Below are 16,404 nucleotides of genomic sequence, written 5' to 3'. Positions count from 1 at the left end.
TGTCACCATCAGGGATTGGCCCTGTGGCGACTTCTGGTCCGCAGGGACTGCCCTGCCCTCTGCAGCTGTGGGGGCTTGATTTGGGGGCCCACGTTCTCTGCACAGCGGCAGCCCCCATGATCCCCCACTCGATCCTTGGGGCACCTCACGAGGCAACGTTCTCGCAGCGGAAAGGGGGCGCTCACGTTTGCCGCTGGTTAGGAACCCTCTTCTCCCGGGAGTGGGGAGGAAGCATCTTCTGACTTTGCAAAGATTGGTACCGTTGCTCTGTTTCTGGAAGCCGAGAGTGTCTGTCTACCAACCCGGTTATCATCGGTTCCCGTTATTGGAAGCAGTAGGGGCTTCCCCCTTGAAAAAAAATATATCCTCGTGAATATGTTAGCGGAAAATTAGAACGGTGTGTCAGGAATGCCTAGCCAGATGGCGCTGTGTTCTAGAACAGCACTTCCGAACTGTCTGTGGCAAAACTCCCTTTTCCCAAAGCTGTCACGGATTGATAGCGATGTAGATAGGACAGACGCCAATTACTAGGAAAATAAGAGTTACAACCAGGCAAAATGGGAACTTCCAAGGTTGCCTTTTTAGAAATCATTGGATTCAGCACACGTAAAATGACTCTCCATGATTTAGTTTTCTAAATGCTCTTGTCGGTGTCGCGGTGTGCCTTACGGCAGACCCGGTAACAAACGGTTCCCAGGGTGGCACCCGTGTGTAGACCTCCCCTGGAAGGGCTTTGATCCGGAAGCGTGCCCACCCCACCCCTACTCCCATTTGCTAGTGCTCGTGGCTGGCGGGAGCCATGCTTCCCTGTGTTCTGGCGTCTCGCAACCACACGCGTCCGAGCAAGCACGTTCCCAGGAACTGGTTCCGGAGACCCACAGCGATGTCGCCATCCGAGGACCATCGTGCCGCACAATGACCCAGCAAAGTGACGTCAGCTCCAAAGGGCTGCGTGCTCTGAGCGCCCCTCTGGAGCTTAGGATATCCTCTAAGCTCATGGGGTTGTTGGTAGTTCCTTGAGTTTGTAGGTCCGGGGCTCTGGCTTTCCTGCTGGCTGTTGGCCAGAGGCTGCTGTCAGTCCCCGGAAGCTGCCGGAAGCATCTTGCCCCATGGCCCCTCTCAACATGGCGGCTGAGTTCTTCAAGACCAGTGGAAGACTCTCTCCCCTGCTTCCCTAAGGAAATGCCTTATTTTGTTGATTTATAAGCAAGTCACAGGTGCCGTCTACACGCAAGGACGGGGGATCGTCAAGGGCATGAGGCATGGAGGGTCTTCCTAGGCTATGATCCCTGAATCCCACCTTCGTCTTTAAAACCCAGCGTCCCTCCGCAGGTGGGATGGAATCGAACTTATTTAAAAACCGTCTCAGCTCCTAGCGTAGGTTGGAAGATAATCCCCCATCTGTTTCCTTTTGCAGTGGAGTTTTTATACTGTGATCTGGCTTCCCTGACGTCCATCAGGCAATTCGTCCAGAAGTTCAAGAAGAAGAAAATCCCTCTCCATGTCCTGGTCAATAACGGTGAGTCGTGGTGAAATGCAGATGTTAACTCTGACACAGACGTGCACACTGGCCATCCCGCGAGAGAAGTCCTTTGGGAAGGAAGGACTTGCGTGGAAATTCATGAATATACGTGGTGTTGTCATGACGCTTTGCCTCGTTGACGCATTTGGCTGTTGTCATTGGCATAATCAATTTGCAATGATGGTAAGCCTGATGATACGGTGTGTGGGGTCGATATTTTGGTTGGCCCACATGGGCTAAGTAAGGTGTGTTATGAACGTGTAAGAGGGGGGCGTGTTCACACGTTCCCTTATTAAATATTGACCGTGTCCCCAGGGGGCGTCATCAGTATGTAGGCTCCATGCACAGCTGTCTCTTGACTTCTTCCCTGAAGCCAACATTCATCACACAGACACACAGGGTCTGTGTGTCCCCTTACCCTGCCTTCCACCCGCCCACCTGTCCGTCTTCAACACAAACTAGCCTTGACCTGGACCCCTCCTTTCAGCCCGGCTCTTAAGAGCATCGTGGCCACGTCTGGGTTTCTCAGCATGGTGCCTGAGCCATTCCTGTCTTCCCACGCTACACTCGACAGATGTCCTACAGATTCATCCAAACCCTCCACGGTGAGGAGGCAGCGCCATTCACGTGTCCAAACTGAATCCACATAGAGCACCAAAACGATCGGAAAAACACGCATACCGGAAGAACGTCCCAGCTCGCTTTCAGACTTGGAGGCCAACTCGTCGACTGTAGAGGAGATAAATGGTAGTATTAATACGGCGAAAACAATGACCGTAAGTCATTGAGCTACAACCACTGTACCTTCTTTCCAAAATATATAAAACATTTGCTAAACTATTCATCTGTTGCGGGGGTGGGGGAGCCTGGGTGGCTCAGTTGGTCAAGCTGCCAACTCTTTTTTTTTTTAATATAATTTATTGTCAGATTGGCTTCCATACAACACCCAGTGCTCATCCCAACAGGTGCCCTCCTCAGTGCCCATCACCCACTTTCCCCTCTCCCCCAGCCTGCATCAACCCTCAGTTCCTTCTCAGTATTTAAGAGTCTCTCATGGTTTGCCTCCTTCCCTCTTTGTAACTTATTTTTTCCTTCCCCTCCCCCACGGTCTTCTGTTTTCTCAAGATCCACCTATGAGTGAAAACATACGATATCCGTCTTTCTCTGACTGACTTATTTCACGTAGCATAATCTCTTCCAGTTCCATCCACGTTGCTGCAAATGGCAGGGTTGAATTTATAAACCACATCTTCTTTATCCATTCGTCGCTTGTTGGACATTTAGGCTCTTTCCACAATTGGGCTATTGTGGAAACTCCTGCTACAACTCTTGACTTCGGCTCAGGTCATGAGCTCACGGTTATGAGTTAGGGCCCCTCGCGGGGCTGTGCGTTGACATCAGGGAACCTGCTTGGGGTTCTTTCGGTCCCTCTCTCCCTGCCCCTCCCCTGGACGTGTTCTCCTTCTCAGAGCAATTTTGTTAATTAGAAAAAATTTTTAAAAAACACTAGTCGTCTGTCGGATGGCAGGGAGAATGTTACTCTGGGAGTCTTGTGGTTCAAGAGCCCACCTGGATCATCGAGGTTAATTCATCCACCGACAGAGACATAAGTGAGTCTGTTCTCCAAAGTCATTGGGCATGGAAGGGACCGTGGTAGGGAATCACATGGCTGACGATGTGGGCGTCTTACGGGTTGCAACCCGGCGCCCAGGATGCACCTGCTGTCTGTGTGTTCTTTTTGTCTTACCGCGTTTCACCGTCTTCTGTGGTGTGAACGGCATTCGTGGGCAGGACAGGCTACAGAGAGACATTGTGACGCCCGATGCACCTGTTTGATTGGAAACACTCCCTGAAGGGGAAGACGGAGAGCCTGCGACTCAGAAGATCTGACTCCAACCGTCTCTTTAATGCATTCGGTTGTGTGGCCATATGGCCGTGATGTGTGGGTGCCACACGGTTATAGCTAACGCCACATCCGCCTCCTTCCCCCAGGAACAAACCCGCTGTGGGTGTTGTTAGTGCTGCTGGTTCCCTCTGGAAGGCTCAGAACGGCATTGATCTTTCTTCTCCACGGACCTTTCCCCATACCGTTCAAGGTTTCCCACACCGGGCGCACCTGACGTTTATTGGCAGGAATCAGTCCTTTCCCTGTAAACAGGAAATACGGGCTTTCTGTTTGCCCCGTCCGTCTTCTGTCTGTAGGGAATCCCGTCCACACGTTGGCTTCACGTCAGCCCAAACTTGTCCTCCGCACACGCCTTCCTCCGTGCCCGGGACCCCCCATCGCTGCAGCACGCCCCAGCCACACAGAGGTGCCACGCGCCCAGTGTGCAATCCCTGACCCCAGGTGCCACTGGCCCCAAGGGACAATCCCTCGGTTTTCCTTCCATGCCTTGATTTCTCTTGAACTGATTTGCCTTTTCGAGCTTCTGGAGGCTGGTGGCATTCCTGGGCTCGTGACGCGTCCTCTCGTTCTCAAAGCCATTGGGGTGGAGGGTGTAACCCCCGGCCTCCCTCTGTCTCTCCGTGATGTTTGCTCTGTGCGTACATCACCTTCTCCGACTCTGAGCCTCCCGCCTCCCTCCTGGGAAGACCCTTGTGGAGACCTTGCACCACTGGGGCCATCCAGGACCACCCCCAGCTCAGGGTTCTGAACCACCCCCATCTGCAAAGTCCCTTTATCCACGTATGGGCACATATTCACAGGCTCAGAGAAGTCAGGACATGAATGTCTATAGGGACGTCAGTCTGTCCGCCACATGGGGATCGGGTCAGGGACGTGTCTGGGGACGTCGGTCTGGCCACCATGTGGGGATCGGGTTGTGGATGTCTCTGGGGACGTGGGTCCGTCCGCCACATGGGGATCCCATCGTGGACGTGTCTGGGCGGGGTCCTCCCTCAGCTCCCGGCAGCCACCTCCCAGCAGCTTGGTGTTCCATTGGCAGGAAGGGCCCAGTGGTGTGCAAGTCCTGACCTCGTGCAATCCGTTCTCTAGCAGAGGAGTCAGTTGGTGGACGAGTCATTATTGTGCCAGACGCGTCACCGTAGGAGACCCCCCTCCTCGATGACAGCACAGTCGTGTGCACGACAGGAAAGCCTGCATCCACCTGTGACCTGTGCAGAACGTCTCCGGCTCCGGGAGCGGCATCCCGGGGACCCAGGACTGGGGCTCGGCTCAGACTGGCCTTGACTTGCAGGACGGGAGGGCGTTTCCCATGGGCCTCGTGCCGTGGTCTGTGGGCACGCGCATTCAGCCGAGCCGTGTCTCATGTGAATTGTGAGGTGGGATTATTTACGAGGGTTTGGGGGGGGCCCGGGATCAACAGTCGCACACACATTTTCCAACTTGGGGCTTCTCCCAGCAGGACCCTGGCCATGGCTTCCTTAGGGTCCTAGAGTGTCTGCAGAATTTCCCAAAACCTTTTGCCCAGGACCCTCCTCTGGGACAGTGCGTCTTGCCCCCAAGCTGACTGCTTCCAACGATGTGGGATCAGAGGACCCACGTCCTATTATGCAACCACCTCCCTCCTGGAACCAGCCCCAGCTCTGCTCCATGAAGGGACCTCCCCGGGGCTGAGGGAAGCTACAATTTCTGCCTTTCTTTTCTTTAAAAAAAATTTTTTTTTAAATAGGCTTTATGCCCAGCACGGAGCCCAATGCAGGTCTTGAACTCGCAACCTTGAGATCAAGACCTGAGCTGAGATCAAGAATCAGACACTTAACTGACTGAGCCAGCCAGGCACCCCTCTGTTGTTTTGTTTTGTTTTGTTTTGTTTTGTTTTGTTTTGTTTTGTTTTGTTAACTTTATCTTAAATTCTTCAACATCGGCGCGATCGAGATGTTGCAAATGTTAAGTACTTCAGGCGGGAAATTGTGTTTGCATTTGCTGCCGGGATGAAAATAGAGCCAGACTGCCTCTTTCTGGAGGCTCGGGACCCATGCTGACGATTTATCTCACACAAGAAGGATCTGTAGTACATCTGTGGAGGCAGCTCAGCATTCATAGTTTATTCCCGTCAAAAGTTTATTTATCCTTTCTCCCATCTCCGCACCTGTTCCTGGGTAGGTTTGAAATGGCTGCATGGGGTGATGTTTTATCCTCGTAGGACTCCTTCCCGTATCTCTGACGGATGCATTTCCCAACGTCAACAATTCCTAAAAAGAGGGGCGTCTGGGGGGCTCGGTCGGCTGAACATCCGACTTCGACTCGGGTGGCGATATCGTGGTTTGTGGGTTCGAGCCCCGCGTCGGGCTCTGTGCGGACAGCTCAGAGTCTGGAACCTGCTTCGGATTCTGTCTCCCTCTCTCTCTGCCCCTCCCCCACTCAATGTCAAAAACAGACATTAAAAAACATTTCTCCCTGGGCACGTAGGAGCCATTCCGTAAGTCTTAGCATCTGAGATGGGCCAAGCTGTGCTGTGGGGAGGTCTCCAGCATATTTTCCATTAGAATATGGATGAAGGAGGAGATTCTCGTTAGGAATGCGCAGGGGACCCCACAGGGCTTTGGGCACAGCCTCTGGGGTGCAGGCACCCCCTGCCCCCACCGCGCTTCTGCGAGCCCCAGGATGGATTGGAAAGCATGCTTTCCCCAACGAGGCTGTTTACCCCAGGGATTCGCTCCGATAACCGGGTACGATTTCCGGACTAACCTTGAACTTCTTTGCCCAGAGCATCATTATGGTCCAATCCTCAGAGTCTGGGTCGGTGAGTTTGCTGGGATCTGTCGGCAGAACAGAGATCCAAGTTGGCATATCCTCCCCCCGGCTCCACAGTTACCCCACATTTCCTTGGGGACGTTATCACCCCATTGCCCACCACGGAAACTCAATGAGTAGGATACGTTCAGCCTTTGGGAGACAAGGCTGTGTTTGTCCTTCAGCACGTGTGCCCGAATAGCAGACCGCGTGCGCCCCCGCAAAGGCTGAGACTGATGAGTCCAGCACTGCGGCCCCGGGGTGGGGGGAACCCAAAGTCCGTGCACCTGCCCAGAGTCCCCCCACGGTCGTCTCTGCTACCAACGTCCAGGGTCTCCAAGGCCATCACGAGGAGGGCAATAACCTCCATGAGCCATTTGTCTTATAACAGGTTGTCCTTAACTAAGCAGGTCGTAGCCCTAGGACCTCACCCACGTCAACACCCCCAAATTCAGAACAATCCCTGTTGAGACCCGCATGCCCTGCCGATGCCCCTATCCCTCTATGCGGGGTACTTTCCAATGAATTCGGATACTTGGAAGGCCGTGTTTGGTGTTCTCAGATGTGGGGCTCTCTGATGCGGGATTGATAATGCACGATGCAGATGCAGGGATTTTCCAGGAACTGACCATTTATGCACACACTAATGTTCCAGGAACTGATTGTGGACGTGTGCCAATGTTCCAGGAATTGATAACTTTGCCATGCAGTGATGTCCCAGGAATTGATCATTTTGGGATGAACTGATGTCCCAGGAATGGATAACTTTGCCATGCAGTGATGTCCCAGGAATTGATAATTTTGGCATGCAGTGATGTCCCAGGAATTGATCATTTTGGGATGAGCTGATGTCCCGGGAATGGATAATTTTGGGATGAAGTGATGTCCCAGGAATTGAAAACGTTGGCATGCAGTGATGTCCCAGGAATTGATAATTTTGGGATGCAGTGATGTCCCAGGAATTGATAATTTGGGGATGAACTGATGTCCCAGGAATTGATAATTTGGGCATGCAGTGATGTCCCAGGAATTGACAATTTGGGGATGAACTGATGTCCCAGGAATTGATAATTTTGGGATGAACTGATGTCCCAGGAATTGATAATTTGTGCATGCAGTGATGTCCCAGGAATTGACAATTTGAGGATGAACTGATGTCCCAGGAATTGATAATTTTGGGATGAACTGATGTCCCAGGAATTGATAATTTGGGGATGAACTGATGTCCCAGGAATTGATAATTTGGGCATGCAGTGATGTCCCAGGAATTGACAATTTGGGGATGAACTGATGTCCCAGGAATTGATAATTTTGGGATGAACTGATGTCCCAGGAATTGATAATTTGTGCATGCAGTGATGTCCCAGGAATTGACAATTTGAGGATGAACTGATGTCCCAGGAATTGATAATTTTGGGATGAACTGATGTCCCAGGAATTGATAATTTGGGGATGAACTGATGTCCCAGGAATTGATAACTTTGCCATGTACTGATGTCCCAGGAATTGATAGTTTTAGCATGCAGTGATGTCCCAGGAATTGATCATTTTGGGATGAACTGATGTCCCAGGAATGGATAACTTTGCCATGCAGTGATGTCCCAGGAATTGATAATTTGGGTATGCAGTGATGTTCCAGGAATTGATAATTTTGGGATGAACTGATGTCCCAGGAATTGATAATTTTGGGATGCAGTCATGTCCCAGGAATTGATAATTTGGGGATGAACTGATATCCCAGGAATTGATAGTTTTGGCATGCAGTGATATCCCAGGAATTGATAACTTCAGCATGCACTAATATCCCAGGAATTGATAACTTTGGCATGCAGTGATGTCCCAGGAAATGATAATTTTGCCATGCACTAATATCCCAGGAATTGAAAACTGCTGTGTTACCAGCCCCCCCCCATCCTAGAGGCTCCAAAGTCAACATGCGCAGCCTTGCTTCACGGCCGCCTTGACTTCCCTCCCCACCAGCCTCGTGCAAGTGGGGGGTGCATGGCGAGCGAGGCGCCCCTGACCAGGAGTTCATGACCCTCCCAGCCCGGACGGAGCTCTGGTCATCTGACTTCATCACCCTCAATGGAACAATGAAGACAACGGCACTGCCGGGGAGGCGTTAATGTTTTCCCAAAATGCCAGGCTTTGCATCCGCTTGTAGGAGCAGATGCTCAGTGTCCTTTGCGAACGTTTTCTTTGCTGAGTTTTAGTGCCTGTCGGGATACGCCCTTTGTTGCACGTGTAAGACCCGTGTGTATCCGTGTGTGTGTGTCTGTATGTGTCCGGGCATGGTGACGTGTGCACGTGTGTGCAAATGCACGCCCATATGCAACTGTGTCTCCAACACCTGGAGAAACAAACGCAGAATTGCATGCCCGTAAAACACGCCCGCACACACACGCATCCAGGTGCCTAGCAAGCTGGCCCTCCAGGACCTGGAGCCACGTGGCCTGGGCGTGGTTCCTGCACACCTGGAAGCCGTGTCATCTGTGGACAAGATTCAGGGACTGGGACTCAGCCGAGCGTTGCCCTGACGGGCGTGCGGGTGTTTGCGCCTGAAGGAGAATGCAGGTAGCAAGCAGGGAACTTGGTTTTAGGAATGTGTTTCTCTTTTTTTTTTCTTTTATTTTTTTAACGTTTTGTTTTATTTTTTGAGAGAGAGAGACAGAGTGTGAGCAGGGGAGGGGCAGAGCGAGAGGGAGACGCAGAAGCAGAAGCAGGCTCCAGGCTCCGAGCTGTCAGCGCAGAGCCTGATGCAGGGGTTGAACTCATGCACCGTGAGATCGTGACCTGAGCCGAAGTCGGTCGGGCGGTTCACCGACTGAGCCCCCCGGGCGCCCCAGGAATGTGTTTTGCACAGGGCACCCTGAGGAATGAGTGGATTTGTGGGTGCCCTGGGCATGGTGGGGGGTGGGGTGGGTGCTGTCGCTGAAGGGGCTCGGGGAGCAGGCTCTGGGCTCTGCCCGCTTCCAGCCTGGCCAGGAAGCTCCTTGGAAAAGGGAGTCGTTGTTTGCGCCGAGGGCCCTTCTCTCCAGAAGGATGAACCTCCCGGGCCGGTCGGGGGCACCTGTTGCCGACTCGGCACATTCTCAGCATCTTGCACACGCCTGTCTCTTAGGATCCTTGCCGCGCACGGGGCCGTGTGCCCCTCCTGGCATCGTTCCCGCTGGTGTCCGCGTCCCTGCGGCCCGCGTGTGCCACAGCGCCCCCCGTCGCCCCGTCGTAACGCGCCCCGGAACCCCCTTTCTTGCAGCCGCGGTGATGATGGTCCCGCAGAGGAAGACCAGAGACGGATTTGAGGAGCACTTCGGGCTCAACTACCTGGGCCACTTCGTCCTCACCAACCTGCTGCTGGACTCCCTGAAGGCGGCCGGGCGTCCGGGCCGCACCGCCAGGGTGGTGACCGTGTCGTCCGCCACGCATTACGTGGGCGAGCTGCGCCTGCGCGACCTCCACGGCAGGTGCGTGCCCGCGGGAGGGGGGGGCCGAGCGGGGGGCTCGAGACTGGCCGTCGCGCGGGGCGCGTGCTCAGCGTCGCGGGAGCCGGTGCACCCCAGCCCCGCGGGCGGCCAGCGCGTCCCAGCGACACTTACGGGGACCGTGGTGCACGAACCACCTTCCGCTCGGCGGCCACACAAGCCGCGATCGGCCCATCAGCAGGGCCCAGAAGTGCTTGTCGTGAACCCGCAGCAGGCTCGGCTCACCCGTGGGGAAACCAAAACCGAGGCTCGCCTTGTTTCAATCTTGTTTTCACGTTTATTTGGTTTTGAGAGAGACGGAGAGAGACAGAGGTCGAGCAGGGTGGGAGCAGAGACAGGGAGGCAGAGAGACACAGAATGTGAAGCAGGCTCTGGGCTCCGAGCTGCAAGCACAGAGCCTGATGCGGGGCCTGAACTCACGGACTGTGAGATCATGAGCTGAGCTAAAGTCACATGCTTAATAGACTGAGCCACCCAGAAGTCCTTCTATATTTAACTTTTAAAAAAATATTTCTTAATGTTTATTTTTGAGAGAGAGAGAGAGAGATAACGTGCAAGCAGGGGAGGAGCAGAGAGAGAGGGAGACAGAGAATCCGAAGCAGCTCCAGGCTCCGAGCTGTCAGCACAGAGCCCCATGCGGGGCTCGAACCCACGATCTGTGAATTCATGACCTGAGCCGAAGTCGGACACTTAACCGACTGAGCCATCCGGGTGCCTCAGGATCAGTTAATTAAAAAACAATTACTTTCAAGGATTGTATTTTTTCATCATTGAAAATGTTGCTGTTTTTTTGAGTAGTCGGAGAATAATTTTCAGATCACCAGTCTTGTATGTTCATTAGAGTGAAAAAGATTTAAAAAAATGTGAATTACTTGTATCAGTCGGCTTTTGCTATTGTATTTATTTACTTAAAAAATTTTTTTAATGTTTATTTTTGAGAGAGAGACACAGAGAGACACAGAGACAGAGACTGAATGGGGGAGGGGCAGAGAGAGTGGGAGACACAGAATGCGAAGCAGGTTCCAGGCTCCGAGCCGTCAGCACAGAGCCCCACGTGGGGCTTGAACCCATGAACCGTGAGATCATAACCTCAGCCGAAGTCACAAGCTCAACCGACTCAGCCCCCCAGGCGCCCCTAATTTTTTAAAAATCTTCTTAATATCACTAGTCAATCACTCATAGACTCAAAACTCCATCCCAGGAAAGAAGACGGCCCAGCGGTACAAACCCAGTAATTTAGAGTTTCCGCTGTGATCGGAATCATTGAATAACTTTATGCAAACATTTTGTCGTGTTCTGTTACTACATCTTGAAATGCATACTTTACTTGTAGGAATTTTTTTTTACTTTTTTCATTTTTTTAAATTGTTTTTCATGTTTATTCATTTTGGAGAGACGGAGCACGAGCAGGGGAGGGAAAGAGAGAGAGGGAGACACAGAATCCGAAGCAGGCTCCAGGCTCCGAGCTGTCAGCACAGAGCCCGACACAAGCACTGGGTCCCCGGCCTCCACCTGATGTAAACACCCCTGGGAGGTAGTGATAACCGCCAGGATGGATTTTCTGGCAATCCGTGTTCTTGCAAAGGCATAAGTCAGGATATGGTAAAGCATTCCAAAACCCACACGGGCAGAGTCTGTTAAAAATTCCTGGTAATCAATGGAACTGACTCATGAAGAAAGAGATAGCTTTATTTAAAAAAATAGATTTCAGGGGCGCCTGGGTGGCGCAGTCGGTTAAGCGTCCGACTTCAGCCAGGTCACGATCTCGTGGTCCGTGAGTTCGAGCCCCGCGTCAGGCTCTGGGCTGATGGCTCGGAACCTGGAGCCTGCTTCCGATTCTGTGTCTCCCTCTCTCTCTGCCCCTCCCCCGTTCATGCTCTGTCTCTCTCTGTCCCAAAAATAAATAAAAAAACGTTGAAAAAAAAAATTAAAAAAAAAAAAATAGATTTCATTTTGGGAGGAGGGGATAAAACTCTCATTGTTTAAGTTAAAACATATATATATATATATATATATATATATATGTTTATATCTGTATATGTTATATATAAATATATATTACATAAGATGGATTATTATATATATATATTATGAGACAGAGGTACATCGATTTGGGGTTTTTTTTGTTGCTTTTTAAATTTTTTTTATTTAAAAAATTTTTTAATGTTTATTTATTTTTGAGAGAGAGAGAGACAGAGGGTGAGCGGGGGAGGGGCAGAGAGAGAGGGAGACAGAGAATCCGAAGCAGGCTCCAGGCTCCGAGCTGTCCGCACAGAGCCCGACGTGGGGCTCGAGCCCACAAACTGTGAAACCACGACCTGAGCGGAAATCGACACTCATCCGTCCAACCAGCTGAGCCACCCAGGAGCCCCTGGATGGATTTCGTTAACGAATTGGCTCACAGATCAGAGAGACTGACAAATCCCGCCTCTACGGGGTTGACCAGCAGGCTGGTGAAGCAACGAAGAGTCAGAATTGCCATCTGGAGCCTAAAAACTGGTAGTTGGGGGAGTATTTCAAAGCTGCAGTCTCCAGGCCAAATCCCTTCCTCTTTGAAGGGAACGCCACGTTTCCTCTTAAAGCCTTCAACTGATTAGACGAGGCCCACCCACCTCTTGGAGGGTGACCCACTTTCCTCCAAATCTACCGATTTCAATGTTATTCCCAGCTAAGAAAACACCTTCCCAGCAACGTCTAGACTGCCATGCACCCCGGCTTGTGTCGCTGTCCGGCCTCCTGTAGCCGTGGACACCTGAGGACCGACGAGGTCCTCTGTGGGTCTTGTCTGCGCTACCCCAGCTTGGGTCCGACACCAAGGGTGACCGCTGTTCACCACAATGTGCCGGACAAGGAAGGGCCTGGGACCACGCTCTCTCCCCTCCGTGGGCCCAAAGCAGACGTGTATCCCCATCCCGGTTCCCGTCCTCAGAACGGACGAGGGTCTCCTCGTCGCAAAGTTTGCCGATCTCCCGGACGAAGGAATGGCTGCCCGTGTACCACTAACACACATGCTCGTCTGGGCAGAGCTGGTGCGTGAGTGTCCGTGGATCGCACGACGTAGTCCAGGGGCGTCCGTAACAAAGCGCCGCAGCCGGCGTGGCTTAGAACCACAGGACCTGAGTCTCTGCCAGCTCCGGAGGCTGGACGTCCAGGCGGCGAGGGGCACGCTCCTTCCCGAGGCTCTTGGGGGCAGAGTCGGTTCCAGACGCCCGTGGCAATGTTTGCCGCTTACAGATGCGCCCACCCAGGTCTGCCTCCGTCCTCCCACAATTATTTATCACCTCTGGCAGCCCAAACCCCCTTTTCTTTGTCTACTCACTCCTCCACCGTTTCCCAACCTTGGTTAAATAGTATATAAACCCAAGCCTAATGGTCTTTTATGAAGTTCCCCCTAAAGATGTAAAGTTAAGAATAACATTGATGTGACTTTCCCCTGTTGATCTAGCAGTTCTCAATTTAATTTGCAGACCTTATGGACAGCACTCAAAAGTCTGGGAGGAACGTTTTTCTGCCCTCCGCCCACACAACGTACCACATTACCACCTGTAACTTTTGTTTCAGATTAGCCTTCGAATTATTCTTTAAGTAATTACCCAAATACGTTCGTATTTACAGAAAACAAACGTGTATTTTCACGGTTTGCATTCTGGTTTTTGACACCACGTATTACGAAAGGAAGCAGTTAACCGTTCCGTGTAGAACCCAGCCACGCACACGTTTCCTGAATTCGTTTATGCTGATGCAGCGAGAACAGTTCTTGGACGCTGTCTCCCTGCTCCCTTTCATCTGTTAACTTTCAGCCTCTTCCTTGTTCGCCGCACCGGCTGCCTTTCCAAGTCCTTGGGGTTCTATTTACAAACCTCAGTGGGGAATCACGTCCTCCTGTTTATTTGCTTTGATTCTTTTCCATTTCCGCCTCGGACGAGTCTTTCTCCCTAAGTCCGCCGGGGGACGTCTCATGAAATTACTTGTCCTCTTAGACTTTCTTCCTCTGTCCTCTGGAAAAATGTATTGACTCCCCCCCGTCCCGGCCCTGCAAAGTATTTTTAAAGATTTTTAGTGCTTTCTTCTCTCTTCTGCCGTATAAAACCATAATCACATAACACATCCATTTTTCCTTGGGAAACGTGCATACTTAAGTATCACAGCCTTGAAAGGCCCCGACCTTCACCCCGACCCGGGCAATCTTGGGAATTCCGTGCAATGCTTGCACGCACACGGCCCGTCGTCAGTGGCCAGAAGCCAAGAGGAAAGTCGGCATCGATCTGCCCGCAGTAAATAACCGCCTGTTTCCTGTGGCCTTGTCCTCCCCGCTGCGGGAAGCAGAGAGGAGAAATCGGCCCCAAAAAGAGAAAACTCCCAGTATGTTGACGATAATTGAGGGTTTGGGGCTTGTGTTGGATCAGGGAGGGAATCTGTGCTCTGAACCGCCCTGTATTTTTTTCTCTTACTCCCTCCCTCCCTAACAGCCCCGGTTTCCATTCTTTTGGCAAACGGTCTGTGGCAACTTTGTGCGGTGTTACCCTCGCTGACCTGCCCCCCGCACTCATCCGTTAAGACACAGGAGCCCCCTCAGAAACCTGCACACAGATGTGTCTGGCACCTTGATTCCTCGTTCCCGAAACTGGGAAGCCGCCAAGGTGTCCTTCAGCAGTGAAACAAGCCAATATGACTCCAGCGGTAGAACATTCTGGAAAAGGCAAAACTATGCAGACAGTAGAAAGATCGGTGGTGGCCTGGGGTTGGGGAGGAGGCAGGGCTGGAGAGGAGGGGCACATGGGGCTTTTTGGGCCAAGAATCTATTGTGTTTGGGACCATAATGGTGCTTAGAGGTCACTGTACCTTTGCCCAAACCTGTAGGATGTGCACCACCGAGAATAAAGCCCCACGTAAATTAAACTCTGGGCTCTGGGTGGTCCGTCCACGTTCATCACTTGTACCAAAGCACCGTCCAGGGGGGATGCCGGTCATGGGGGAGGCTGTGCATGAGCAGGGACAGGCAGGGGGTGTGTGGGAAGCTCTAACCGCCCCTTGGTCGCTGTGAACCCACAACTGCTCAAAAAACAATGGGGCGCCTGGGTGGCTCAGTCGGTTGGGCATCCAACGTCAGCTTGGGTCAGGATCTCACGGTCCGTGAGTTCAGGCCCCACATCGGGCTCTGTGCTGACAGCTCAGAGCCTGGAGCCTGCTTCACATTCTGTGCCTCCCTCTGTCTCTGACCCTCCCTTGCTCATGCTCTGTTTCTGTCTCAAAAATAAACAAAAACATTAAAAAAAAAAACACAAAAGAAAACCAAACAAAAGAAAAAAAAAACAAAAAGGAACAAAGAAAACACCGGCTTTAAAACGTTGTAATCATGTTCCAAGCACATTATGAGACGACAGACGTCACAACTTTGACAAAACTCAAACGTGGGTTTCTGTAAATGGACTATGAAACGTAACTACGTACTTCACGGCTGAAAAATGATTTGAAAGATAAAAACAGGCCGGTCCCATACATCCCAGGCTTCCAGAGCTGGGCTCTGGGCTCTGTTTTCATCTCGTGTTAGAGGCGTGGCTCAGTCCGCTGAGCGTCGGACTCTCGATTTCGGCTCGGGTCCTGAGCTCACGGTTCCTGAGTCGGAGCCCCTGCATCAGGCTCTGCGCTGACAGTGTGGAGCCTGCTCGGGAGTCTCCCCCGGTCTTTCTCCCTGCACCTCCCTGCTGCTCGTGCTCTCTCTCAAAATAAATAAACGGGTTTTTTTTTTAATGAAATAAAAAATAAAGGCAGACAGGGAGAATTGACGCATCCTTACAAACGCTGAAATGTATGGCTTTCTGCTCAGTTCTCGAGCGTGACGCCAGGTACCTGCATGACCCCTGAGTGCTGAGGTCACGTGGAGGTCCTACAAACGGGAAAAACCCCATGTGCAGGGGAGTGGGAACCCAGTTAGGATACCCCAGGGACAGAGGGCAGGTGGGAGGCCCTTGGGTGCAGGCAGGTAAGGGACTCCCAACAGGTGAGGGACACAGGCAGGTGAGGGATGGGACAGGTGAGGGACCAGACAGGTGAGGGACATGAACAGATGAGGGATGGGGCACGTGAGGGACCCATACAGGTGAGGGACCCAGACAGGTGAGGGACGGGGCAGGTGAGGGACCCGGACAGGTGTGGGACCCAGATAGGTGAGGGACCCAGATAGTGAGGGACGGGGCAAGTGAAGGACCCAAACAGGTGAGGGACCCAGACAGGTGAGGGACAGGGCAGGTGCGGGATGGGACAGGTGAGGGATGCAGACAGATGAGGGATGGGGCAGGTGAGGGACGTGGACAGGTGAGGGATCCAGATAGGTGAGGGACCCGGATAGGTGAGTGACCCAGACAGGTGAGGGATGGGGCAGGTGAGGGACGTGGACAGGTGAGGGACCTGGACAGGTGAGGGATGGGACAGGTGAGGAATGCAGACAGGTGAGGGGCCAGAGAGGTGAGGGACCGGACAGGTGAGGGACCTGGACAGGTGAGGGATGGGACAGGTGAGGAATGCAGACAGGTGAGGGGCCAGAGAGGTGAGGGACCGGACAGGTGAGGGACCTGGACAGGTGAGGGATGGGACAGGTGAGGAATGCAGACAGGTGAGGGACCTGGACAGGTGAGGGATGGGGCAGGTGAGGAACACGGACAGGTGAGGGATGTGGACAGATGAGGGACCCAGACCGGTGAGGG

At 52.5% G+C, this 16,404-nt stretch overlaps 1 protein-coding gene across 7 annotated transcripts in view; it reads left to right on the top strand.

Moving 5' to 3' along the window:
• DHRSX (dehydrogenase/reductase X-linked) overlaps positions 1-16,404 on the top strand; it is a 216,274-nt gene that overhangs the window by 98,166 nt on the left and 101,704 nt on the right. For 6 of the 7 annotated variants that reach the window (XR_008418333.1, XR_008418332.1, XM_053891867.1 and 3 more), the window contains 2 exons: positions 1,418-1,519; positions 9,475-9,682. Coding sequence is in view for 5 of the 7 variants with exons in the window: in XM_053891867.1 (XP_053747842.1) it covers positions 1,418-1,519; positions 9,475-9,682 (310 nt within the window). In the remaining 2 variants the exon portion in view is untranslated. The remainder of the gene's footprint in view (positions 1-1,417; positions 1,520-9,474; positions 9,683-16,404) is intronic. The other variant, XM_053891865.1, reaches the window with a different exon arrangement.

Source organism: Panthera pardus, unplaced genomic scaffold (genome assembly GCF_024362965.1).
Source record: "Panthera pardus isolate Hobbes unplaced genomic scaffold, ASM2436296v1 HiC_scaffold_27, whole genome shotgun sequence".
Lineage (NCBI taxonomy): Eukaryota > Metazoa > Chordata > Mammalia > Carnivora > Felidae > Panthera > Panthera pardus.
The sequence above is the reverse complement of the archived record's forward strand: the minus strand, read 5'-3'. Positions and strand labels throughout refer to the sequence as shown.